General features: G+C 48.7%; 9 protein-coding genes across 9 annotated transcripts; 5 read left to right on the top strand and 4 right to left on the bottom strand.

Moving 5' to 3' along the window:
• The first annotated feature begins 118 nt into the window (after positions 1-118).
• F5J12DRAFT_38846 (V-type ATPase, V0 complex, 116kDa subunit family) lies at positions 119-3486 on the top strand. Its single transcript, XM_051739170.1, has 12 exons — positions 119-330; positions 382-482; positions 533-859; positions 910-1022; positions 1075-1591; positions 1642-1929; positions 1984-2003; positions 2051-2306; positions 2359-2835; positions 2894-3151; positions 3218-3295; positions 3366-3486. Exons 1-12 carry the CDS (start codon positions 303-305, stop codon positions 3408-3410), a joined length of 2508 nt encoding a protein of 835 aa, XP_051601027.1. The 5' UTR covers positions 119-302; the 3' UTR covers positions 3411-3486.
• Positions 3487-3586: 100 nt separating this feature from the next.
• On the top strand, positions 3587-7601 carry F5J12DRAFT_767209 (polyketide synthetase). The gene is made up of 7 exons (XM_051742203.1): positions 3587-3904; positions 3955-4811; positions 4866-5860; positions 5908-6656; positions 6717-6936; positions 6992-7103; positions 7156-7601. Exons 2-7 carry the CDS (start codon positions 3961-3963, stop codon positions 7397-7399), a joined length of 3171 nt encoding a protein of 1056 aa, XP_051601026.1. The 5' UTR covers positions 3587-3904; positions 3955-3960; the 3' UTR covers positions 7400-7601.
• A 105-nt stretch (positions 7602-7706) lies between these two features.
• On the top strand, positions 7707-9447 carry F5J12DRAFT_823559 (peptidase M50B-like-domain-containing protein). Its single transcript, XM_051745400.1, has 11 exons — positions 7707-7929; positions 7984-8009; positions 8071-8083; positions 8139-8163; positions 8225-8285; positions 8340-8532; positions 8589-8670; positions 8724-8775; positions 8831-8908; positions 8969-9045; positions 9095-9447. Exons 1-11 carry the CDS (start codon positions 7769-7771, stop codon positions 9230-9232), a joined length of 906 nt encoding a protein of 301 aa, XP_051601025.1. The 5' UTR covers positions 7707-7768; the 3' UTR covers positions 9233-9447.
• Positions 9448-9535: 88 nt separating this feature from the next.
• F5J12DRAFT_823556 (uncharacterized protein) lies at positions 9536-12726 on the bottom strand. Its single transcript, XM_051745399.1, has 7 exons — positions 12613-12726; positions 11936-12560; positions 11486-11882; positions 11303-11434; positions 11109-11254; positions 10570-11055; positions 9536-10519 (listed from the first exon to the last, which is right to left on the bottom strand). Exons 1-7 carry the CDS (start codon positions 12669-12671, stop codon positions 9773-9775), a joined length of 2592 nt encoding a protein of 863 aa, XP_051601024.1. The 5' UTR covers positions 12672-12726; the 3' UTR covers positions 9536-9772.
• A 225-nt stretch (positions 12727-12951) lies between these two features.
• On the top strand, positions 12952-14437 carry F5J12DRAFT_781971 (uncharacterized protein; the record flags this gene model as incomplete). The annotated part of the gene is made up of 8 exons (XM_051742647.1): positions 12952-12981; positions 13072-13342; positions 13391-13635; positions 13684-13796; positions 13824-13974; positions 14026-14126; positions 14186-14381; positions 14408-14437. 8 exons carry the CDS (start codon positions 12952-12954, stop codon positions 14435-14437), a joined length of 1137 nt encoding a protein of 378 aa, XP_051601023.1.
• Positions 14438-15075: 638 nt separating this feature from the next.
• F5J12DRAFT_912378 (GH3 auxin-responsive promoter-domain-containing protein) lies at positions 15076-17593 on the bottom strand (the record flags this gene model as incomplete). The annotated part of the gene is made up of 10 exons (XM_051749063.1): positions 17542-17593; positions 17412-17492; positions 16561-17355; positions 16372-16495; positions 16255-16315; positions 16052-16201; positions 15817-16002; positions 15622-15767; positions 15384-15553; positions 15076-15332 (listed from the first exon to the last, which is right to left on the bottom strand). The coding sequence occupies exons 3-10, from the start codon at positions 17153-17155 to the stop codon at positions 15076-15078; spliced, it is 1689 nt and encodes a 562-aa protein (XP_051601022.1). The 5' UTR covers positions 17156-17355; positions 17412-17492; positions 17542-17593.
• Positions 17594-18754: 1161 nt separating this feature from the next.
• F5J12DRAFT_719086 (uncharacterized protein) lies at positions 18755-19021 on the top strand (the record flags this gene model as incomplete). Its single annotated transcript, XM_051741148.1, has 1 exon — positions 18755-19021. A coding segment is annotated over one exon (267 nt), but the record flags the coding sequence as incomplete, so codon positions are not given.
• Positions 19022-19589: 568 nt separating this feature from the next.
• F5J12DRAFT_823537 (GH3 auxin-responsive promoter) lies at positions 19590-21947 on the bottom strand. Its single transcript, XM_051745398.1, has 7 exons — positions 21163-21947; positions 20856-21097; positions 20657-20806; positions 20427-20606; positions 20231-20376; positions 19994-20163; positions 19590-19941 (listed from the first exon to the last, which is right to left on the bottom strand). The coding sequence occupies exons 1-7, from the start codon at positions 21755-21757 to the stop codon at positions 19685-19687; spliced, it is 1740 nt and encodes a 579-aa protein (XP_051601020.1). The 5' UTR covers positions 21758-21947; the 3' UTR covers positions 19590-19684.
• A 551-nt stretch (positions 21948-22498) lies between these two features.
• F5J12DRAFT_781967 (uncharacterized protein) lies at positions 22499-24442 on the bottom strand (the record flags this gene model as incomplete). The annotated part of the gene is made up of 8 exons (XM_051742646.1): positions 22499-22650; positions 22826-22836; positions 22940-23085; positions 23136-23245; positions 23366-23393; positions 23565-23657; positions 23701-23783; positions 23851-24442. 8 exons carry the CDS (start codon positions 24440-24442, stop codon positions 22499-22501), a joined length of 1215 nt encoding a protein of 404 aa, XP_051601019.1.
• Positions 24443-26266: the final 1824 nt, after the last annotated feature.

Genomic DNA, 26266 nt, shown 5'->3' with positions numbered 1-26266 from the left:
TCGGTGACTTCCATACCAAGGATCTCGTACGTCCCGCACATCTTCTTCTGAAGTAAAGGGTAGGCGATTTTAAGCATGGTGTTTTAGTACTTGGTGCCCTCAGGGGATGGTCCGTTGCGGCATGGGGTTTCTCGGCTAGCATAAGCACTTTGTCCTACATAAACAACACAAACAAAGCCAAATACTGCTGTGCTCTGCTCGGGTCGCCGTCGCGTCTCTAAGACGCCAAGCGCAGCACTGTTGTGGACTCAGACCGTCCTTCATAACCTTTGACGCCCTACTCTACTATTCTAACTCACGAAATGGGGGATGATTATCCTTCCATGTTCCGTGCGTATCCAGACTATAGTTAGGTTACTCATTTCTAACCAGTTACGGTAGGTTCGGAACCCATGAGCTTGGTGCAGCTCTATATTCCAACGGAAGTAGCGCATGACACGGTCACCGAATTGGGAGAACTCGGTAACGTTCAATTTAAGGATGTTCGTGTAGCTGTTATTGTCTGGGTAATTTTCCTTACATTGCGTTGCAGCTGAACCCCAACGTCAATCCTTTCCAACGTTCGTTTGTTGGTGAAATCCGGAGGTTCGAAGACATGGCGCGGAAGACCCGTTTCTTTACCAGCCAAATTGAGAAAGAAAAGGATCCAATTCCGATTCGTCCCTTGTCTGATTCGGCACCTCTCATCACTGTTGGACCTCGTGCTGCCCGTACCATTGACGAACTCGATGACGTGCTGGGAGAGCATGAAGCTCGACTGGTACAAATGAACGAGAGTTACAAGACACTGAGTGAGCGCACAAAGGAACTTACTGAGGCACGGTACGTTCTACGGGAGACCGCGGTTTTCTTTGACAAGGTAGGTAATACTAGCAGTAGACATAGAGGCTGTACTCATACGCTCAACAGGCAGAAACTCAGCAAACCGAAGTCCGATCATCCTTCGACGACAGTTCTGCTCCCTTGCTTCAATATGATGACCGTGAAACGCAACATTCATCTGCGTCACAATTCGAGTTGGAGTGAGTTGTATCCTCGAAGAAACTCGTCCACGTCTTTGCCAACTGGTTGTAGGTTCGTTGCAGGAACCATAGAAAGATCGCACATCCCGACTTTGGAACGTGTTCTTTGGCGTCTTCTGAGAGGCAATCTCTACATGAACCATACCGACATTGCGGAGCCTTTTGTCGACCCCGTCACTAATGTGGAGACGCGTAAGAACGTGTTCATCATTTTCGCTCACGGTGAAGCTATTCTTGCAAAAATTCGCAAAGTGGCAGAATCCATGGGCGCAACTTTGTATCCCATAGACGCGAACGCTGACAAGCGTGCCGATTCGCTTCGCGAAGTTACAGCTCGTTTGGAGGATCTCCAGACTGTCCTGTACCACACTGGTCTTACTAGACGAAATGAATTGGTTACAATCGGCGAGAATCTTTCTCGATGGCAGGATGTCGTTCGCAAGGAAAAGGCCATCTATGAAACGATGAACCTCTTCAACTACGACGTCAGAAGGAAGACGCTCGTTGCTGAAGGGTGGTGCCCCACTCGGGATCTTATAGTCATACAAACAGCCCTCAGGCGCGCGACGGTAATATATTATTCACACCTGCTTTTGCGGCGAACTTAATCTCCAGATAGGAAGAGTCAGGGACGAATGTTGTGCCCATACTGCATGAGCTTCCTACCCACAAGACTCCGCCGACCTTCGTAAGGACGAACAAGTTCACGGAAGGCTTCCAGGCGATCATGGATAGTTATGGTATTGCGACCTATCAAGAGGTCAACCCTGGTTTATTCGCTATCATTACGTTCCCCTTCCTCTTCGCTGTCATGTTCGGCGACATTGGTCACGGTCTCATTATCTTGTTTGCCTCCCTGTACATGATCGCAAATGAAAGGAAATGGGCGAGAGCCAACCTTGGAGAGGTAAGTACACTATTTTCGCATTTTGGGGTTCACTCAAGGCTAATGCATGGCTAGATCACCGCGATGTTTTTCTCGTAAGCCGTAGTGTATTCGTTAGAAGTCTTCGCTTACGCTTTTGCAGCGGGCGATACATCATCCTCCTCATGGGCCTATTTTCCCTGTATACCGGCCTCATTTATAATGACCTGTTCTCCCGGACCCTTCACATCTGGCGTTCTGGGTGGGACTTCGTGAATGTGAATGGGATCGAGGTTGGAGTCCCCACTGGCCGTATCTACCCGTTTGGCCTAGATCCTGCCTGGCGTTCGGCTGACAACGGCTTGGTATTTGCGAACTCCTACAAAATGAAAATGTCTGTTGTCTTAGGGGTCATACACGTGCGTCTATCCTTTGCCTTCTTCACATCAGTAAGCTAATCATATCATCCAGATGACATTTGCCTTGTGCTTGCAGCTCCCTAATCATATCAGATTCAAACGGCCGTTGGATATTTACACTAACTTCATCCCGCAGATGGTATTCCTTCAGTCGATCTTTGGCTATCTTGTCGTGTGTATTCTTTACAAGTGGTCGATTGACTGGACAACGCGATCGACGGAACCCCCTTCATTGCTCAACATGTTAATCGCCATGCTTTTGTCGCCTGGGAGGATTGATCCCACTACGCAGCTATACGCTGGGCAGGGTTTCGTTCAGGTGGTTTTGGTTCTACTCGCCGTTGTCTGCGTCCCATGGATGCTGTGTGCAAAGCCGTATTTCGAGTGGAAGGAAATGAAAAAGATCCAGGGCCAAGGGTATGTAGGGCTGGATCATCATGATGGGCTTCGCCATAGCACCGATGAGGCTTTGGAAACCGAGGAAGAAGGCAACGGACGGGCCGCAATCGAGCAAATGGAAGAGGAACACGTGAGTGATATTATTTTTGATAGTGACAGTGAAGTCGATCGTCGATATTGTTTGACAGGAACAGCACGATTTTGGCGACATCGTTGTCCACCAGGTTATTCACACTATCGAGTTCTGTCTGGGGTGCATATCTCACACGGCCTCGTACCTTCGGTTGTGGGCCCTGTCATTGGCTCATGCTCAACTATCTGAGGTACTGTGGTCGATGACATTAGAGGGTTTCCTGGGCATGCCTGGCATCATGGGAATCATCGCACTTGCGCTGATAGGCTCGCTGTGGTTTGGGGCCACGGTGTTTATATTGTGTATAATGGAGGTACGTGTTTGGTGGGAACGTGCGTGCGATGTGGAGCTGACTGTCATATTGTTCTGTCCAAATCAGGGGCTCTCGGCATTTTTGCATGCTCTCCGATTACACTGGGTCGAAGCGAACAGCAAGCATTACCAAGGGGAGGGTTATGTACGTATCCCAACAATGATGATCTGAACGTGTGCAGCGCATGCTGATCCGGGGTTCACTACTTTCACAGCCTTTCATGCCGTTGAGTTTTGCAAAGCTGGATGAGAAGGATTGAAATTTCGACTTATCCTCCTAGCAGTGTGTCCTTTGTTGTAGAGGTGATACCAAACAATATCATTTTTATCGCTGTGAATACAACTGCGGGGGGTAACGACAAAGAGTCACCATTCTTCGTACTACACAGCAAGGGGCCTGTGCTGCATTTGGGGGTCTGCGCTTTTGTTTTTTTTTGTGACACAGGATGGCACCGGATCTGATCGCCATATCTGGGTTATATTTAAAGCTCCGCCCATACCACTCCTTATAGATACAAATCTCGTATCCTCCTTTTTTTTTTCCCTCAGACCCCCTCTCAGTTCCTTTTTTTTCCCCTTTGTTCTTCATAGAGGTCAGTCCTTTCTTCTCTTTGTTGTCCCCGTACTGAGCTCTCTTTGCGTAGGCATTTCGGCCATTCCATAGACTTAGTGTTCTTTGAACCTTTTCGCCAGGTCTTCGTTTGCTTAGTCGCTCTTAGAAGAAAATCCAAACTCGAGTTCTATACTGTCTACTGTTAGTTCGTTTCTCCTCTTTTTGTAGTCTTCTCCCTCATCTTCTTTCAGATAAAAATGCCAGCTGTCACTGCTAGTTCTGCTGTCCCTGCAACCCCTGCTGCTCTCAAGGGCTCCGTTGAGGGTGTCGACGTCGCATCTCTCTTTGCCGCTGACAAGGCTAGTCGCCTCGCAGCCTCCAAGACTTTGGCTTCTGCGGTCCAAAATTATGGCCCGGCTGGCCTTACTGCGGTCGGATTCACTGAAGCTGCCGTTAAGGCGCTTGCTGACAAAAAATCTCCCGCTGCGCGCGAGGGCGCTGCCCAGGCCGTAACTGCTCTCGCAGAAGCCGGTGCGACTAAGGCTCTCGAGCCGATTTTCATAGATTCTGGTCTTTACGATGCTCTTATTGAGGCATTCGCCGACAAAATCCCTGCCGCTCGTAATGCAGCTGTTGAGGCTGTTCGTCAGTTTGCCGCCACTATGAACCCATGGGCGACTGCTCTTCTTCTCCCCGCCCTCCTCCACCAGATTAAGACGGCTGGAAAGTGGCAAATCAAAACTGGTGCGCTCGTCGTACTCAACCAGCTCGTTGCCAGTGCCCCTTTGCAGACTGCTCGGCTCATGCCTGACATTATTCCCGTCCTCTCGGAGGCTATTTGGGACACCAAGGCTGACGTGAAGAAGGCTGCCCGCGATTCGCTTACCAAGGCCTGTGTATTAATTTCCAACAAGGATATCGAACGGTTTATTCCGGCACTTATCAACTCCCTAATCAACCCAGTCGAGGAGGTCCCTAATACCATTCAGCTTCTTTCGGCTACTACGTTCGTTTCTGAAGTAGACTCTGCTACGCTTTCCTTGATGGTTCCGCTTTTATCACGTGGTATCAACGAAAAGCTCACTGCTACGAAACGCAAGGTTGCTGTGTAAGTGCATTTGTCGTCATCCGTCAATTGCGTCACTGATGGATATATTTTTAGTATTGTTGACAACATGTCTAAGTTGGTCGACTCCCATATCACGGTCCGACCTTTCTTGCCCAAGCTGCTACCCGGTCTCATCAAGATCGAGTCATCCATTGGTGATCCTGAGGCTCGTGGAGTCGTTGGCAAAGCCATCGCGACCCTCCGTCAAATTGGGCAGGTCCCTGAAGGCAGCGACGGCACTGATCTGCCACCTCTGAAGTTTGCCGAAGCATCTCAGATGACTTCGGGCCTTACCTCCGTCTATAAGAAGGCAGGCGCTGCTCCCCCTTCGTCCGCTGATGTCAACGTCGTGTACGTCTCGCGTCTGGCGGCCAACCTTGTCAATGCGAAGAACTTTGACGTCGCTGAGTGGGAGAGCCTTGCACCTTTCCTTGGTTTTGCTGCCTCCACTCCTGATCCTGCGGCTATTACGCGCGATTGGGTTGTTCGCTCGGCCACTGAAGGTGACGATGACGACGACGTACCGGAAGATGAGGAAGAGGGTGAAGACCTGTGCAATTGCCAGTTCTCCCTTGCTTACGGCGCTAAGATCCTTTTGAACACGGCCACCCTTCGTCTTAAACGCGGTCACCGTTATGGTCTTTGCGGTAAGAACGGTACCGGCAAGTCCACCCTCATGCGTGCCATCCACAATGGCCAGGTCGAGGGCTTCCCGTCCCCAGATGAGGTTCGCACCTTCTACGTTGAGCACGATATCGATGGCAGCGATGCGGATACTTCTGTTCTCCAATTTATCGTCTCCGACAAGCGCATCCAAGCTACCGAGACCGAGGTTGTTGAGACTCTCGCTTCCGTCGGTTTCAGTGACGAGCGCCAGAAACAATCCATTGGAAGCTTGTCTGGTGGTTGGAAGATGAAACTCGCGCTTGCCCGCGCCATGCTCTTCAAGGCTGACATCCTCCTCCTCGATGAGCCTACTAACCACTTGGATGTTATCAACGTTGCCTGGCTGGAGAACTATCTCGTCTCGCTCAAGACCTGTACATCCAGTATGTGTCTGCTCTGCTTACCGATTCTTTTTTCTTATTCCTGTTAGTTATCGTGTCTCACGATTCTGGCTTCCTCAACAACACAATCACCGATGTCCTCCACCTCAACCGATTCAAGATCAAGAGGTACCGTGGTACTTTGGAGAACTTCGTTAAGCAAGTGCCAGAGGCCAAGTCTTACTACACTCTTGAGGCTGCTGAGGATTACAAGTTCAAGCTCCCCGACCCACCTCTTCTTGATGGTGTCAAGACCAAGGAAAAGTCTCTGTTGAAGATGCGCAAAGTTGGATTCCAATACCCTACATCGACTGTCCAACAGCTGTACGATATCACTCTGCAAGTTTCCCTTTCTTCTCGCGTCGCCGTCTTGGGACCCAACGGTTCCGGAAAATCGACACTCGTCAAATTGCTCATTGGTGACACTGAGCCGAACAAGGGCGGTGAGATTTGGAAGCATCCAAACTTGGTCATCGGTTACGTTGCGCAGCATGCATTCCACCACATTGATAACCATCTCGATAAGACTGCCCTAGAGTACATGCTCTGGCGTTACCAGACGGGTGAAGATTTGGAGGAAATGACCAAGGCTAGCCGTCAGATTACCGAAGCCGAGGTGCAGAAGATGAAGGATGGTTCGCTCTACATTCACGAGGGCCAAAAGAGGATCATCGACGAGATCACTTCTCGCAAAAAGCTGAAGCAATCATATGAATACGAGGTATCTTTCAAGGGTCTTTCGTCGACCGAGAACCTTTGGATTCCTCGTGACGAACTCGTTAAGCGTGGTTTCGAGAAGGTAATCTAGCTTAGTTCTCTCAGTTACAGCGAAGGCTGACCAAGATTTGCCGCTATCCAGAAAGTTCTCGAGGTTGATACTCGTGAGGCTCAGCGCCTTGGTCTGTTGCGACCCCTCGTCCGTCGCGAGATCGAGAAGCACTTTGCTGACTTCGGTCTCGAGCCCGAGTTCGTTTCCCACAATTCCATGCGAGGTCTGTCGGGTGGTCAGAAGGTTAAAATCGTCCTTGGCGCTGCTACATGGCGTCGTCCTCACATCATTTGCTTGGACGAGCCTACTAGTAAGTCTGACATTCGGTTGTTTGCCATGGTATGAAGTAACCTCTACTTTTTTAGACTATCTCGACCGTGAATCACTTGCCGCCCTTATTGCGGCATTGAAGGTCTTTGAGGGAGGTGTGCTTATTATCACGCACAACAGGGACTTCTCCGAATCCCTCTGTACCGAGTACGTGTTCCCCTTATGGAAAGGAAGCATCCTTCTCATGTGGCTTTGTTAGGGTGTGGGCTATGCGTGATGGCCACCTCGAGGCGTCCGGCCACAACTGGGTTGAGGGACAGGGCTCAGGTCCTCGTATTGACAAGAAAGACGGAGAAGAGGATGTGCAGTACGACGCAATGGGTAACAAGATCGATGTCAAGAAGACCAAGAAGCTGACGTCTTCGGAATTGCGCAAGAAGAAGAAGGATCGCATGGCTCGCAGGAAACGGGGTGAGGAAGTGTTCAGCGACGAGGATGAATGAGCTCTTGAGCCTCGCTTCTACCCCCCACACTTCCCTGTTGTATTTTTTCATGTTTTCCTACCGGCGTGCAGTGTAATTGGTCGACTTGTTTTCACACATACCTTGTTGTTGTCTAATATTTCTATCTAATTGGAACTTGAATTCACGATTTCTCATGACAACAGCATCACAGCTGGTGAACCAATATTACAGTAATGTCCGGTTGCGCGGCACACGGGAAATGAAATTTGCCGTTTCATTTCGGCGTAAGGCGAACAAATTGCAACCTGCTGCCAAATTGGGCTTATATAGTGGGATTCCTGGGTCAGCTTGGCGTTGGTTTGTTGGCAGTGCGGTGAATTTGCACGTCGACGCAAATACTGCGCTTCCATGAACACCTCTTTCTTTACGACCATATACGAAATGCCCTTCCTTGATGACGAGCACTATCTGTATTCCAGAGATGCTGCCTCAGACCTCACCCCAAACGCAACCCAAAAGGTGACGTTGATCGTAGCAGGATGTTATGTTGTTGCAATTGCCATTCTTTGGTATGTATCTTCCTATTCCTCATTTCCCCGAGTTTGATTGGTCCTGGTTGTTAGGCATGTACCGTATCTTAGTTGGATAAGTACGTATGAGGTTTGCGGTGGGGAAGACGCAGTAACTGATATGTTCGCCACACCTCACAGTTTATCCTTTCAAGTACGTTGCCCCGAGATTCACATTCCTGGTCCTAGCGAAATGACGAATTTTCTAGACTGCTCACTGTCGGTTTCCACGAAGTAAGCAACTCCCTGCATTGCATCTCGAATGTGGCTGGGTTAACGGATGGATACCCGTTAGATGAGTCACGCGATCGCAGGAATGTTAACTTGTGCCACTATCCACTCGATAGAATTAGACCGTTAGTGGCCTTGTTAGCAACCTCATTTCAATATTGCTAATACAGCGTTTGTAGCTGATGAAGGAGGCGAGACTCGAATGTCTGGCGGTATACCGTGGATCAGTCTTCCGGCAGGATACCTCGGCTCCTCGTTCATTGGGGCGTGTCTCATCGCCTGCGGATTCGATACCAACGCTAGTAAAGTCGCCTGTCTCGCACTTGCTGTCTTTTTCTTGTTCACGCTTTGGTGGGCGAGGAAAAATTGGCTGTGAGTGGCCACCTCACCGTGAAGTGGCGTCCCGTGTTTTGATATTCCGTCCATAGATCATGGGTCTTGATTCTTGGCATGTCGGGCTTGATCGTCATGTTTTGGTTTATTGAGGGCGGTGTAGCCCTGCGGTATTTTGTGGGGTTTTACCTCTTTTCGGCTCCGAGCAACACTCATAACCTGTTTCTCAGGTCTTGTTTATAGGCGTGATGTCAGATCTGTATGTGATTTGGGATGTAATTGGTATGTCGGCTTCTATGTTGCTGTCGATATGAAGCACTAAATCGGTACGTTGCAGACGATACCATCGAACGCAAGGTAAACAACTCTGATGCATCCGCGTTTGCACGGATTTGTGGATGCTTCCCGTCTCAAGGTACGTGCTTCCATATGTCTGCGGGCCCACTGCTCATCTTGACCGACTGCTATGCCACAGTTTGGGGTGTTATTTGGTTGATCATAGCGATCATCTTTTTCGCTGCTGGCGTACTAGTCGGCATCGTCGCATTCAAGGTTGGTAAACTGCTTTCGTGGGTTAACATGGCTGCTCACTGTTTCACAGCAGTCAGAAGCTCAGCAACAATCAGACGCATCCCATTTCCTTCCCGTCCCGGGCTCCAGCGGCGCCGTTCTCGGTGCACCCATTCCGACGTTCCTTCTTATAAGCGTAACAACATTTGTTTGGAACATTCTTGCGTGACGCTACCCATCAATGTTTGTATACCAGGAACGAATATCGTCTTTTTCTGAGAAGGGTTGGACTGTTGTCGATGATCATGATTTTTGATGATGCGATGATATCCTGCCAGAGCAGCTAGATGAAATATATCCCTATGTCGTATGTATGTAACACTGCCCCTTTTGTTTCGAAATGTTCAGCAACGAGTTGTTGTCTTTTACTCGTTTTTGGCTGGGGATCTTCAGATAACCACCTCAGTCTGGTTATTAAGGCGACTCAGGCGCTTGCGGAGGCACCTCACTAGCAAGAACTCCGCAATAAAAACCGTTTATCAAACCGTATATATTGCCCCTAACTACTTGGTTCCCCACGTCATTTTCCGAACTGCTGGGACCCACTTCATGCTGTTGGACTGACTTATAGCCACGTATTAACGATGGGACAGTGTCCACTGAATTATGAACAAGATAATAGTGCATAGACTCGTAACTTTTTCGAGTCGCCACAATGGTACACAAGGGATTATAACACCTCACACTAGTCATTCAAAATCGAGCATGCCTATCTGCTCCGGTCATCGTAGTCCCTCTCATTCAGCCTTCGGCGCCTCGGGCTCGGAGAGTCTCGCTTTACGCTTGGAGAGCGATGCCTATAGTTGCCGCGATACCTACTGCCGTCTTTTGAATAGTAGCCCCTATCCCGTTCCTTTTCAGAGCGGTGATCCCGCGAATCATCCCTTCCCCGCCGACCATACCCATCGACGCGTGACCTTTCTCGTTCCCTTTCTCTGTCTCGTTCACGGTCGTCTTCCCGGGGTCGACGCGGGGGTGAATCATGGTGGCAGTGGAGAGGAAGGTTTTGTCTTCCTGTCATGCGATCATCGCGGTACCGACGAGGTGGGGAGGGAGATCGACGAGGTGGAGAGGGAGACCGACGAAGTGAGGGAGACCGACGAGGGGAAGAAGGCGGGGAGCGCGAGTCTTCGCGGTACTTGTCTCGCGCGTAGTTGCGATCACGTTCCCGAGTGTATTCCCCGTCGCGTCTATGTGGCCTGTAGTCGCGCGAGTCGTCTGGGCTCCGAGCCGGGCCCCGACTGCGACCTTTGCTGTAGTCTCTTCGTGGGGTAGGTGAGCGTCGGGAACGTCGTCGGGAATCGATAGATGAGTCAGAAGCATCGGACGTCGTGCCCGAATCCGAGCTTGAATCATCTGAGTCTGAGTCTGAGTCATCCGATGAATCTGAATCTGAAGAGGAGGATTCTTGCTCGAGCAGTGCGCGGCGTTGTTCCATGATTAGACGCGGGGCATTCTGCAACGTCTCAGCGATCCCGAAACTCTGGACACGGCAGTGAAACCTACCTTTAAGTACTCTCTCATGTCCTCCGTCAGTATACCGAGTCCGATACTCGTGAAGTAGTTGATCGAGAAGCGAGTGTTCTTCGGATTGTCCATAGGGAACATGTCTTTGCATGCGACCTTTATTTCTTCGTCCTTGAATCGCTCCGCAAGAGCTTTCAAACCCATGCTCTCCATCACCTCCTGCATCATGATTTTGACAAAAATACGGGAACTCGACGTCGTATCGTCCTCGTTCATTTTAATGCAACCAAGGTTGACCCAGGAGATCGCATCATTGGCGAACATATGTCCAAAGAACCGCGCAATGTTGCGGAGTCGGTTGGTCTCGTATCGGTGAACGGTATGGTAGTAGTTGTCGAATGCTTGTTCGATACATTCCATCCAGACACGATTAAGCCGACTAAATCGTTCCCCAACAAGGCCGTAGAAGGTAGAGTAAGAGCGCTCTTGCGAACAACACTCGATAATCATGTTGATGAGCTCGATCTAACCAGCGGTCATGAGGATGAGTTTGAAGTGATTAAGACAACGATACTCACCTCTTCTCCTTCCTTCAGCTGGATCTTTAAGAGCTTGTGGACCGCTTCCTCGTAGTTGAGAGCGTTCATGATAGTGAGGTATATCATTCGTCGTAGATTGACCAAGTTCGTCCCCGTCTGATCCAATATACCTTCTTGTTCTTCGACTGCTGAAGGGTCAAAATTACGACATAGGGAGTGAAAGAGTCGCATACCTTCCTCTTCTTCTTCCTCGCTGGACTCCTCTGAACCAGATTCATCGTCAGAGCCCTCTCCCAGAATTTCAGCTTTTATTGCTTTGTACTTTTCCTCGTTCTCCGCGTAATTGGGGTCGAACTTAAAAATATCTGCCCGAACGCTTCAAATACTAAAACTGGTAACAGACGACGGAAACTCACTGAGCCCTTCTTGCACTTGCAGCTCCTCTTCAAGGCGTATGTGGTGGGTAATCTGCTCCTCTTCCTCTACGAGGTCCAACCCGTCTGGTATGACTGGGTTGTCCTTGTACTTGTCTTTCCGGACCTGCATAAGCACCTCTATCATATATTGTACGCGATGACTGATAGTCCCCTCGTTGAGAACATCACGGAAACGGTCGAAAACGAGCGCGTTTGCTTTCGGAGAGTTTTCCGCCAGAAACGCACCGACCTCACGCATGAATCCAACCGCAATCTCAATCGAGTCATCCGTTGGGCGCTCAAGGAGGAAGATGAGGGTTTCAAGCGCAATAATCTCATGTGCGACAGCTTGATTGACGAGGTGAGCAATGAAGGTTGTCGAAGAATGACAAACGGTCTGTCCGGCATGACATCAACGATTCGAAACAGGCGAAGAGAATTGCGACTCACTTTGTCGTTACGCTTGAACGCACGTCGAAACTGGCTTATGAGCCGGGTTAAGACGAGCTCTCCCACTTGAGGAAGTTTTGTGTTGATAATGGCCACCAGAGCGGCAAAAACTGGTGTAAAGGGTAAACTGGATGCCTGTGCTTTCATGACGCTGCGCGCGAACAGCCCCCGTCCTCGTATGAGGTTTTCTGAGAATAGTTCTGGAACAACCTGCTTAATGTTGGCAATATTGACTCGGTTAACGATACCGGTGATTGATTTGCGCAGCGCGTCCCAGGACAACCGCTGGTACTCTTGACTTGATTTGTCCGTTGCAGCGGCGGCCTGCATGGCACGGAGTCGAGCGGGAGGGACATAAACGCCACCAGAACGAGAGTTACTGATCAATTTTTGGAACTCGGCCTGCTTGTCTGCTTGCTCCTGTGCAGAATCCTGTTTAGTAGTCTTGTCGAGCTCAACTGCTGCCATTCGAGCAGCCAATTCCCGCTCTCTCTGCGCACGTCGCACGGGATCTACATCTTGAACCTTGGGTAAGTCAAGTTTCATTCGCGGCGGCGGCGGCGAACGTGACCTCCTTCGGGTCGGAGGAGGGCCGCGAGAGCCATCGGAAGATGGTGAACGTGACCTGGGCAGTCGTTAGTTGTGAATACTACACGTTAACAACATGTCAAAGGCACCGTTTCTTTCCTATGGCTCTGCTAGAATCCATAGGAATCAATGTTGCCGCTGTAGCCATCGTCGTGGTCAGTGGCCCCAAAACCGTTTCGAAAACGTCGCCATCGATCTGTTTGCCTCTATTTTGACAGGACACAGCCACACGACTCACATCATATAGACAACGAATCAGGGGTTGGTCACACATCACGAGGTGATAGGTGGTTGTACTAGTCATGGCTGCGACGGTTGGGTTTGGACTATCCCCCAGTGCAATTTCGTCCCTTACATATGCCTACGAGTTAACCGGGTTGCTTGAGTCTGGCGGCGAGGTTGAAGTTATGCTCTGTAGCATCACTGCCATGCAGTCGTATTGCTTTTCATCGTTCGAGGTATGCTTATCCTCCCTCCAGCTTTATGATCTGAGGCTTCTCATCAACAACCAACATACATAGGAATTGCGTGTCGCTGACTATCAGTAGGGTGTTCGTCCACCAAAGAAGGCTGATGTCACCTTCTTTGGGATGCGTCTCGCCCCAGGGCAGCCTACATTTGGTATCTCTACACTGCAGGGTCCAGTTTTGAGGGAGCAACTCTTGTTCAAAACCCCAGAAGCCTCTCTCACCTCTTCTGACTTTAGAGACACAGTTTTTTACCTGTACTTGCGCACGTCGTCTGGATTCGTTGAGTTTCCCCGCCCTGTCTTCGCAAACAGCGGGATGTTGGCGACCATAGTTCCCTACTTTAAGATGTGTGAGTTCTTTCCCCCCATAAATTGACGTGACGCTGGAAGATTCGCAGTGTTAGGCGGAGATTCTGTTGAGGCAAACACCACACGTCTCCATGACACTTCAGGCTCTGCTCATTTGTTAGACGAAAGGTTGTCCGTTGAGGAGTATGGGTATGAATGCGATAGTGACCTAGATGTCACTGAAGAGGAATGGAACGGTGATGATGACCAGCACAACCAAGAGGCCCATGATTCTGAAGGTATCCAAAATGGCGAAGTCGGATTGGAAAGCATCAGATCAAGCTCCGAAGCCTCAGTAGGTCACAGCTAGCTCGCTACATCCATGCTAATGCAAGACATATAGGTGAATGATTCTGACGATCCTGCGTCAGCAACCCCTGGTAAACTTCCTGATTTTCTACGGAAAATTTGCGTCAAAGATGTTGCATTCAAGACGCGAGCCCGATCTCGCGGAGAGTGATACTCACAACTGAGAAGAATCAGGTGGAAAGCGCTTGTTTTCTACACTTACACTGGGCGTATATCATTCGCCCCTCTTCGATCACAACCCCCGACGAGCACACATTTCCACCATGGGTCTCCCGACTACGCACCAATGTGCTCTCCGAAATCCATGTACCGACTTGCTGATAAGGTGGGTACTGATCTGCTGACAGGTTATTCTTGTTTATGATGCGGTCTTCAGTATGATTTGAAAGTGCTTAAGGAACAGGCCCGAACGGACATACAGTCCAAGATAACTGCGCAAAACGTCGTCCCAGAGCTATTCTCTACCTTTGCTTCCAGGTAATCAGGATGGTATCAGTGATTGTAAGTTTATCCATAAATTCAATTTCCCCTTCCAGGTATCCAGACGTACGAAATCTCCTGACCGAAATTTACGTTGCACACTGCGATCATCCCAACGTAACAACTGCCATGTCTGTGTGGATTGAGAAAGTCGTACGAGGGGAGTTGCCGCACGCGGAGGAAGCTTTGAACGCTATACTTCGAGCATTGGCACAGAAACTACACACGGGTTCCATTTCGCCTTTACTAGAAGTGATGCACTGTTGTCAATCGTGCAGACGCTGAGCGGCACGACGCAGAAGAATTGACAGCCTGGATCTACAGGAGATTCTCTTTTGCGGTTTAAAGGTATTTGTCCCTGTGACGTAGCAATATATCCTGATGTAAAATAGACAAGGCACCATAATAGAGATTAACAACTGCAGTCAAAGCTCCTGCCATCTACCTTTGTGGTTCACAGAGCACCGTGGAAAGCTTGATCCCGCCGACACCAACATTCACGTTTTCACCCTGCCACTGCCAATGATTGGCAATTGTTCTTGCCTTTACCATGCGGATCGCGGGCAAACCAAGTCGACTAGTGTTTGGTGGTGGCCACTTGGTCTCGCAAACCTTGCTTTCGGACCTAGACAGCATAAGCCTTGCAGGGGAAATGAGCCGACGAAAGTCGGAAAGGACAGACCGGGTCCGTCCGCATATACGAGCATAACGGGTCTTGGTGTGGATCACTATTAGATTCCTTAAGTGATAGTCCGTGACCTTTTTTAAGAGAACCGCTAGTTGATGCCTAGAAAGAGACATTTTCCCAACAGGAAACTCATATTCTAGATCAGGGGGTAATGTATGTGCTGGAAGTCGCCGTCGCTGGTACTGTTACACCGTATGGACCTACAATGCTATAATATATTGTTGTGTTCACTGTGATAAGCCAGGCTATCAACTGCAATCAGGGCTCCAACATGATCCTCTCCGACATCCACTCTTGGGCCTTAGGGTCGGAGAGCACAGAGGGAAGCTTGATCTGCCCAACGCCAACCTTCGTACTTTCTCCTCGCCACCGCCGATAATCTGCAAATGTTCCGGGCTTCACAATGCGGATTGTGGGCAAACCAAATTCATTGGTGTCGAATGCAATTTGATGTTTGTCACTTGTCGCAACTAGAGCTGCGAATGCCTTCTGTCTTGTGGATTTCGCATTGGGACCTACATCTCATGAGTTGTGCGGTCCAAACCGACCACACAAGACAGTAGTACCTATGTCACCCGTGACTGAGATGAAAAATCCGACTGTCTGGGGGAACTTGCGGTCATCAACGACTGCTGTAAACTCTTGCACTTCCACGGTATCCTCTCCACTAATCGCATGAATCACGCTGACAAGATCGGCTTCTGTGATCATGGCATGCGGCAGCTGGAGCTCTAGACTTCACGATTGTACACGAGGGCATATAATGAGGAGAGGAAAACAAGTGACCAAAGGAATTTTCCTTACTTCTTCCGTCCAGAGTACCTAAATACCGGCAACCCGTCGCGTGGGTCAAACCCGGCGACCTGGATGACGTCGTCCATAAGGTATCTCCATGGCCCATCATGGGTCGTTGACACAGGCTGGTAGAACTTTCCCGGTTGAAGGTCCCACTGACAGGAATTCATCAGTCGAACACCGCGATGAAGACGTGACGCATACCGCTTGAAGTACTTGTCCATGTCCATGTGGCCGCTCTTCTGTCATGTCAAGAAACTCGATGAGGTCGTCGGTTGAAACAACGAAAGTCTCTGTATCCTCGAAGTTGAGGGTTCTACCTATGAGGCATTCCGTGCATATATAGAAAGGGTTTTGGATGATTACGTTTGGTCCAAGGATTGACCTTGCCTGACTGAGGTGAGTCCATTGATATGTTATAAAAGGCGGATATGCTCACCTGCGGTAACGACGCGGCGAATGTACCGCTACAAACGCCTGTAAGGAGCTTCAGATTTGGCCAAACGTGCTGGGCCCATCCAGGGGGCGAGAGAGGAGGTCCTATGTTCTGAAGCTCGTCTGCTCGCTGTGGGTCTGCACCCATGTTAAGCTAGTGTAGTCGTAGTCAGACTTCGTCACTGCACAAGCATCACTTTGACTCACCTGCAGGTAAGGACGGACGTGGTCTATCTGATCGAAATCTGGGACGATCCCATTCCGAATACTTGAGACGAGTACGTCCACTCTTCTTTGACGCGATGCACCATGTCGATGAAATACGGTATAAATGTCACAGAAAACCCCTCCAGGGATGGATTCGCCAAAGCAAAGAGTGCGTGGATCAACAAAAAAGACCGATAGTGGATGATAAACCCTGTGGCCCACGGAGCCGTGTGACCTGGAACTGTGCAAGGGACATCAAGTGTAAGTCATCATAATCAAATATTTTTGAACGATTTGTCCACTTACTGATAGACGCCATGCGAGTGCCATCTGTTTCGATGGACCAATTGTTTTGTGTACGTGTCAACCCAGTCGACTCGTTGCAAACAGGAATCCTCATCACGACTTCCCCAGAATCTGTTACGACCTCTATCGAGTCTCTGTATGCTAAGGTGAACATGAGCGAACTAGCTCGAACGTGGAATGGAGAGGGATTGGGGGAGTAGGGCTGAGATCGAAAGTACTTCGCAAACTGCTTGGGCTTCTTCTGCGTTGTGGCACTTGAGAGGGGAATATAAATAGGAAGCCCTGGTGCAAGCATGTTCTCGACTTCGGACAACTTGCAAGGGCGGGAATTCAACATCATCATATACGGGCGGTAAGACTCGTAGTCTGTGGGAGAGACGAGTTGACGGAAGTCCGAGAGGATCGATTCGTCGTTCTGTACATCCTTATCTTCGATAGCCAGACGGAAGTTTGAGAGTTGGGAGGAACTACGAGCATAACGTGTCTTGATGTTGGCCGCTATGAGGTTCCTCAAACGACGGTCCGTGTCCTCTTTCAGAATCGCTTCAAGCTCGGGAGTCAAGGCAGTAATCAAGTGTACCGTGTTGGTAGACATTGGTAGCTCGAGATCCGGATTGCTCGCGACTGGTTTGATGGTTTTAAGAGACGCTTGACATGAATGTGGTTATATAGATATCAGCACGGGTTGATGGTTCCTTTGATGACTACTAGTGCACTCTCGTCACTGGCGCGAGGAAGATGCACGGCGATCAAGTTGTTCGGTTAAGGTGGAGGGTAATCCACTATCCACTTTGGCTGTTATTGCACAGGTCTGTCAGGATTGATAGGCTGGTCAATGTGATTGTACCTTCCTTGAACTGAAGCCTCATTCGAGCAAATGCAATTCTTCGAGTGCGTGATAAGACTTGCATCGTAGCCACTGCATAAATTGACTGATTCCTTGGTTAGCGCAAGATTTCTCCCATGTATCACTGATCCTACACGAGGTCGCAGAGTACTGACAGTGACTTGAGTGCGGTGATCACGAGGACTTTCAAAGTATCCACAAGGACTGATCCGCTCCCCGGGCCGGTACTTATGTAAGTGAACGGCCCGAAGCGAAGGTCGGTCGCAACGCGAGGGACTCCAGGAGCACTCACACGTCTGCTTGGATCGCCCTTGAAGCCATGCATCTCGATGCGAAACAAGATGCTAAATCAACCGAGAAAGGCGAGTTACCCTTTGTATTATCTCCTACTTACGCGTGGCAGTGGAACGACTGGAGCTGTTCTTACACTATCGGCATCCGTGTGCCTTGCTTTAGCTTAGCCTGGAAGCATCCCCTCCTAGTGTCTTCTACCCTCTTCGCACTCTGTCCGTGAATTACACTTTGGTTTCACTTGGTCTAGCATATGATGACCCGGCGTCCGAGCGCAAGGCACACATCTCTCTCCGTCAACATGACCCGTGGGATATACTGTATCTACCGACTCCCCGTACCCCCTCACGCTGAGGTATGACGTTAAGGAGGGCACTTGGCTTCGTTTAGTCGTGCATTCAGTCGCTGGTAATATCGTCTTTGATATGGCTGGTGACTTTTACTGTCTTCCCGCGTCTTCCTATACCCAGTAAAATCTGCATTGGGGACCACCACGTCAGCGATACCAATTCTCACTGGAGTACCAAACGATTCTGGCTCGAAAATATCTTCGGAAGGTGATAGGCTGCCCTTTAGGGTTTGGATATGGCCTATGGGCAGGCATTTCAGTCCTGTCGTATTTCGCGAAGACACTGCTCAGCTCACAATCGCCTTCATTAATACGGGCGGAGATATCCTCACAGGTAATGGTGTGGCTACTCATACGGGCATTTGGGCCCGTGAGATCACTCCCAACGGAAAGCAATTCGTCTTTTGTAATAGAGGTCAAAGGTGCAAGGAAGATATCCACTGTCATCGACCCATCAGACGACAAACTCAAGCTTAGTTTCGTTTCACCGTTTTTGCTCCTTGTCCAGGAATCAGACTTTGTGGAACAAGTCGGGAAAGGCATCTTCGGGGTTGACGAGGTTGAACCTTGACGGTGGACATGGTGTTGTATTCTGAAGCGGGGATAGGACCGTCGTTGGATGTCTGCTGAGTTAGTAAGAAATGTACGAGCACCCGGTTATAGCACTCATCCTGGAGGGGTACCTGTCCTGTCTTTAGATCCTTACCCTCCACACTGATCCCGTCTCCCACCTGTCGGCCTGCTTGGATGCCATACAGAGGGGCACGACGACATTTGATGTTGTTTGTGTAAGAAACCTTCTGAACGCCACCGAGATCGCCGTATATTATGAATCGGAAATTTCTAGGCTTCGGCGGGAAGCCAAGGTTCATACTACCTCTGCCAATGGGGAAGTTATCACCTTTATCAACGCGACAATATTAACTATGGAAAATGGCGAGCTCTCTGCTGACTTGACCGCAGGAGGAACCTGACTGAACAAAGATATAAACATTTCTGGCGGTGTGCGATGAAATCCTTCGAAGGGCCGCAGCCCAATGGCGAGGTGAGGGAATGTTCACCTTGTTTACAAGGTAACTGCAACTGGAAATTCGACCAGTCATTTTTCGTCGCCCGCGAACTTGCCTCAAATAACCTCCGATTCAACCTCAGTCGGAAAGTCCAGTACAAAGGAGTCCACCTGGACCTTGTAAACAAGGTGATATCCCAGGACACGTGATGAAAAGGATTTCTGTGTGCGGTCTTTATCTTTATAGTAGAAGGGGGATCCATGAGACTCCTATATGGGCGCGGTCAGGGACCTATGACGCTGTTATAAACAAGGTAACTGCCGTCAGAGACAGCACTATCATCTAGTGAAAGAAAGCCATATGCAAATCATTGTCCGAGCTTGGATGATGTTCGGATTGCGAGCCTGTGGCTTGGACAATGAAACGGTCTCTGAATCAGACGCGGAACGCCATCATCACCGCGCCACCTCTACTCGAGAGGGGCGAACGAGTTAGCTTCGGCGGTCAACTTATCACAATCTTTTTTGGTGTACCCTCATATGGTGATTTCTCATGTATTCGGTGTTTGTGGGTAAAGTAACAGAAGGAGAATCTGTACCCAGGCTTGCCACAGGCGATTATTTGCAATCAGAGCTCCGTCACGACCCTCCTCGCCATCCACTCTTGCGCCTTAGGGTCAGTAAGCACAGCCGGAAGCTTGGTCTGCCCAACGCCAACGTTCAAACTTTCTCCTCGCCACCGCCGATAATCTGCAAATGTTCCGGGCTTTATAATCCGGATTGTGGGCAAACCAAATTCATCGGCGTCAAATGCAATTTGGTGTTCGACATTTGTCGCAACGAGGGCTGCGAAGCCCTTCTGCCTCGCAGATTTCGCATTGGGACCTAGATCGCATCAGTTTCGTGGTCCAAGCCGACGACGCAAGACTTGCAGTACCTATGTCGCCCGTGACTGAGACGAAAAATCCGACTGTCTGGGGGAATTTGCGGTCGTCAACGACTGTTGTGAACTCTTGCACTTCCACGATATCCTCTCCGCTAATCGCATGAATCACGCTAACAAGGTCAGCTTCCGTGATTATGGCATGTGGCAGCCGGAGCTCCAGACTTCGTGATTGTACGAGGGCATCATAATGAAAAGAGGAAAACAAGCGACCAAAGGAATTTTCCTTACTTCGTCCGTCTAGAGTACCTAAATACCGGCAACCCGCTACGCGGGTCAAACCCGGTGACTTGGATGACGTCGTCTATAAGGTATCTCCATAGCCCATCATGGGTCGTTGACATAGGCTGGTAGAACTTTCCCGGTTGAAGGTCCCACTGACAGGAATGGCGTTAGTCGAAGACCAGGATGAAGACGGGTCACTTACCGCTTGAAGTACTTGTCCATGTGTCGATTCTTGTGTCATGTCAAGAAACTCGATGAGGTCATCGGTTGCAACAACGAAAGTCTCTGTATCCTCGAGGTTGAGGGATCTACCTATGAGGCATTCTGTGCATATATACAAAGGGTTGTAGATCACCACGTTTGGTCCGAGGATTGACCTCGCCTGACTGAGGTGAGGATCATTGATCTGTTATAAAAGGTGGATATCCTCACCTGGGGTAGTGATGCGGCGAATGTACCGCTACAAATGCTTGTAAGGAGCTTCAGACGTGGCCAAACACGCTGAGCCCACCCAGGGCCAGAAAGAGGAGGTCCAATGTGTCGAAGTTCATCTGCTCGCTGTGGGTCTGCGCGCATGTTAAGCTGGTGCAGTCAGATTTCGTTACTGCGCAGCACCATTGTGATCACTCACCTGCAGGTAAGTCTGGACGTGGTCTATCTGCTCGAAATTTGGGATGGTCCCATTTCGAATGCTTGAGATGAGTGTAGCCCACTCTTCTTCCATGCGATGCACCATGTCCATGAAAATTGTTACAAATGGCACACTAATCCCCTCCAGGGACGGATTCGCCAAAGCAAACAGTGCATGGATCAACAGGAAGGACCGGTGGTGGATGATAAATCCTGTGGCCCATGGAGCTACGTGACCTGGAACTGTGCAAATGACCTCATGCGTAAATGATCACAACCAGAAAAATCTGAACAATTTGTCCACTTACGTATAGACGCCATGCGAGTGTCATCTGTCTCAATGGACCAATTGTTTTGTGCGCGCGTTACCCCAGTCGAATCGCTGCATACAGGAATCCTCTTCGCGACATCACCAGAATCCGTTACGACCTCTACCGGGTCTCTATATGCGAAGGTGTAAATGAGTGAAATAACTCCTACGCGGGATGGCAAGGGGCTGGCCGAATAGGGCCGAGATCGAAAGTACTTGGCAAACTGCTTGCATATCTTGCCAGAAGTAGCACTTGAGAGGGGAATGTAAATTGGAAGACCTGGTGCAAGCATGTTCTCGACTTCGGACAACTTGCAAGGATGGGAATTGAACATCATCATGAATGGGCGGTAAGACTCGTAGTCGGTAGGGGGAACGAGTCGACGGAAGTCCAAGAGGACCGACTCGTCGTTCTGTATATCCTTTTCATTGACGGCGAGAAAGAAGTCTGAGAGTTGGGGGGAACTACGAGCATAACGTGTCTTGATGTTGGCCGCTATCAGGTTCCTCAAACGACGGTTCGTGTCCTCTTTCAGGACCGCTTCAAGCTCGGGGGTCAGGGCAGCAATCGGGTGGACTCTGCTGGTAGGCATTGGTATCTCAAGACCCCGATTGTTCGTGACTGGTCTGACAAGAGACGTTCTGTATCCATGTGGTAATGTATCCCCATAGATCGGCTCCTGTTTGAAGAAAAAGGCTTAGCTCGGTCGTATCAATCGCACGAGAAAAATGCACGGCGATATTGTTCGGTTAAGGTGGACAACGACTGGGCTGTATTTGTCGCGAATTTCTTGGGCGCGTGATAAGAACCTTATAATACCTGTTAAGGGTGGCTGTTCACACTTCTGTTATAAGCCAACCATGTGTCGTTGAAAGATTGCCAAAAATGGGTATTTGTACACAATATTTTACACATTTGCACTATACCTTAGATAAAATATCACATATTTGCTATGTTTAATGGCAAGTGGTAATGGGGGCACGTGACAATGGACCAAATAAATTTGCGGCATTGGTTAATACTAGAACATGGCCGGCGGCGCCGGCAGGCACCTTGTTTCCCACGCCGGAGCGCAATCACGACCGGCGGGTTTTGCTGTGTGGAGTCAATTGACAGGCAGATGTGTGGATGTCGAAAAAAGCATCTCATCTTCGGGCTGGAGTGACCTTGTAAACAAGGTGACTGGTTCCTCGGCTAGTAAAAGCTCTCTTACACACATGCCAGTGTTTTAGAGCTCTAACATGACCCTCTCTGCCATCCACTTTTGGGCCTGAGGGTTGGAGAGTACAGCAGGAAGCTTAATCTGCCCAATGCCAATGTTCAAACCTTCTCCTCACCACCACCAATAATCTGTAAGTGTTCCAGGCTTCACAATCTGGATTGTGGGCAAACCAAATTCATTGGTATTGAATGCAATTTGGTGCTTGTCATTTGTTGCAACCAGGGCTGTGAATGCCTTCTGTCTCATGGATTTCACATTTGGACCTAGATTGCATTAGTTTCATGGTCCAACACTATGAAACAAGACTGTAGCACCTATCTCTCCTGCAACTGAGATGAAAAATCTGATGGTGTGGGGAAACTTGCAGTCATCAACAACTGTTGTGAACTCTCATACCTCCATGACATCCTCTCCACTGATCACATGAATTGTGCTCACAAGATCCATTTCTGTGATCATGGCATGTGGAAGTCAGAGCTCCACACTTCATGACAGTGCATGTGAGCATCATAATGAGAAGAGGAAAATGAGTGACCAAAGTAATTTGCTTACTTCTTCTGTCTGGAGTACCTAAATACTGGTAACCTGTTATGCAGGTTGAAGCCAGTCACTTGGATGACATCATCTATAGGATATCTCCATAGCCCATCATGAGTCATCAACACAGGCTGGTAGAACTTTCCTGGTTGAAGATCCCACTGGCAAGAATGGCATTAGTCGGAGACCAGAATGGATATGAGACACATACCACTTGAAGTACTTGTCCCTGTGTTGGTTCTTGTGTCACATCAAGAAACTCAATCAATTCATCCATTGTAGCAACAAAAGTTTTGGTATCCTTGAAGTTGAGGGTTCTACCTATGAGGCATTCTGTACATATGTAGCAAGGGTTGTGGACGACTATGTTTGGTCCAAGAATTGACCTCACCTAACTGATGTGAGGTCTGCTGATCTGTTATAAAAGGTGGACATGCCCACCTGGGGTGGTGCCATGGCAAATGTACTGCTACAAATGCCTGTAAGGAGCTTCAAATTTGGCCAAACATGCTGGGTCCATCCAGGACAAGAAAGAGGAGGTCCTATGTGCTGAAGTTCATCTGCCCACCACAGGTTGGCATGCGTGTTCAGCTGGTGTAGTCAGATATTGTGACTATGCAGCACCACTCTGATCACTCACCTGCAGATAAGGTTGGACATGGTCTATCTGTTCAAGGTCTGGGATGGTCCCATTTTGAATGCTTGAGATGAGTGTGGCCCATGTCCATGAAAACTGTTACAAATATCATATAAAATCCCTCCAGTGATGTGTTCACCAAAGAAAACAATGCATGGATTAACAGGAAAGACCAATGGTGGATGATGAATCCTGTGGCCCACAGAGCTGTGTGGCCTGGGACTGTGCAGAGGATATCAGGTGTAGGTGATTGAAATCAAAAAACAAATTACATGGATTTTTCACTTACTTATAGATGCCATGCAGGAGCCATCTGTCTTGATGGTCCAATTGTTTTGTGTGCATGCTATCCCAGTTGACCTGTTACAAATAGGAATCCTTGCTACAACTTCTCCAGAATCTGTTACAACCTCTACTGGGTCTCTGTATGCAAACATGAAGACAACTGAAGTAACTCCCACAGGGAATGGCAAGAAGTTGGGGGAGGGGGGGATCATAAAGTACTTTGCAAACTGCTTGCACTGCTTGCCAGAAGTGGTACTTGAGAGAGAAATGTAAAGTGGAAGGCCTGGTGCAAGCATATCCTCGACTTTGGACAATTTGCAAGGGCAGGAATTGAACATAATCATATATGGGCAGTAAGATTTGTAATCTGTAGGGGGGACAAGTTGATGGAAGTCCAAGAGGACAGATTTGTCATTCTGTAGATCCTTATCATTGATGGCCAGAAAGAAGTCTGGGAGTTGGGAGGAGCTACAAGCATAGCAGGTCTTGATGTTGGCAGCTATCAGGTTCCTCAAGCAACAGTTCATGTCCTCTTTCAGGGCTGCTTCTAGCCCAGGAGTCAAGGCAGTAATCAGGTGTACCATGATGGAAGGCATTGGTAGCCCTATGTACAGGTCTATGGTTCCTTTTTTTGACTAGCACACCCTTGTCAATAGCACACATGGACTGCTATCCACTTTGGCTGCCATCACAAGGGTTGATAGACTGGTGGATGTAATTATACCTTCCTTGAACTGAAGGCTCATTGGACCATACGAAATTCTTAGTGCAGGTGATATGGCTTGTATCATGCAACCATAGAAGTTGACTGAGTGATCATGAGGACTTTTGATAATGCCTCCACAAGGCAACATTTGATAGTGGTCAACAGCCTGGCCCAGTAAGTGGATGGCCTGAAGCAGGGACTTTACTCCACATCTGCTTTGTCATCCTTCAACCATGCATATTGATGCAAAACAAGACACTAAACCAACTGAGAAAGGTGAGTTTCCTTTTGATTTATCTTCTACCTACCCATCACAGTAGAATGGGTGGAGCTGTTCTTACACTATTGGCATCTGTCTGCCCTGCTTCCTTGCTCTAGAAGGCTGACATATTCCATCTCCCTCAACATGACCCATGGGATGTTTCTATTGTATCCCTGTACATCAAAGTATGATGTTGAGGAGGGCACTTGGCTTTGTTTGGACATGCATCCAGTCTCCACTGATACTGCCTTTGACATGGCTGGTGGCCTATACTGTCTTCCAGCATGTTTTCTACCTTCATTTACAGGTAATCAACAGTCTTCAAGCCTATCTATAGGTTCAATTTCCCCTTGCAAGTATCCAGGCCTGACAACCTTTTACATTTCACAGTGTGATCATCCTGATGTAATGACTCTGATGTCTGCATGGATCAGGAAAGTTGTGCAAGGGGAATTGCTGGGCACAGGGGAAGCTACACTTTGAATATCAGCACAAAAACCACACACAGGGATGATTTTGCTGTTGAGTATAAGTGATGCACTGTTGTCAACCATGTGGGCATGATGCAGAAAAACTGACAGCTTTCACAAATAGGAGATTCTTTTGTGGTTTGAAGACCAACCTTTTGAACTTGCTATCTTTGTCCCTGTGACATAGCAATGCATCCTGATCTCAAGGAGAGAAAGAATTGCAGTAGAAACTATTTTAGCCAACAAAGCTTCCAAAAGTGCAGAGCATTGTCTCCCATCACAGGATAGCAGTCAGACTGTCTAAGATAAGGCATAAGCCCTGCAAGGGAAAAGAGAGGAAGTGAGATGATGGGAGTCAGAAAAAATAGACCAAGTCTGCCCACACATATTTCTCTTCAGTAGCCAGACAGAAGTTTTTCTGTCTGGGAGTTGGGAGGAATTACATATGAGCATGACTGATCTTGATGTTGGTTGCTATTAGATTCCTTGCATAAACAATGGTACATGTCCCTTTTCAAGAATGCTTCAAGCTTGGGAGTCAATTGGGCAGTGATTGCATGTAGTGGTAGATGATATTGATGGTGTATGGTTACAAATAGTGATTCTTCTGTGAACTGCATGTTGATGCGCAGAAAGAAACATATACTCAATGGGAAACCCATGTTCTGGATCAGAGGATAAGGTATGAGTACAGACATACAATCTTCCATGGTGTAAGTTCATCTGGTCAATCAATCAACATATGGTCATAATTTCCTCTAAAATGTGACTAAAATGTGGTCCTACTATTTGAGCAAATGGGTATCATTAGTATTGGCTGGGTCCTACATTGCATTGGCTCCATCAATTCATGCCCCACATTGACTGTGCATATTACTATAATACATTGCTGTGTTCATTCTGGTAAGCCAGGCGATTAATTGTAATCAGAGCTCCAGCATGACCCTCTCCACCACCCACTCTTGGGCCTTAGGATCAAAAA

The sequence above is a fragment of the Pisolithus orientalis genome, assembly GCF_024613125.1.
Source record: "Pisolithus orientalis strain OTSU chromosome Unknown F5J12scaffold_10, whole genome shotgun sequence".
NCBI lineage: Eukaryota > Fungi > Basidiomycota > Agaricomycetes > Boletales > Pisolithaceae > Pisolithus > Pisolithus orientalis.
This window is presented reverse-complemented; position numbering and strand designations above follow the sequence as displayed.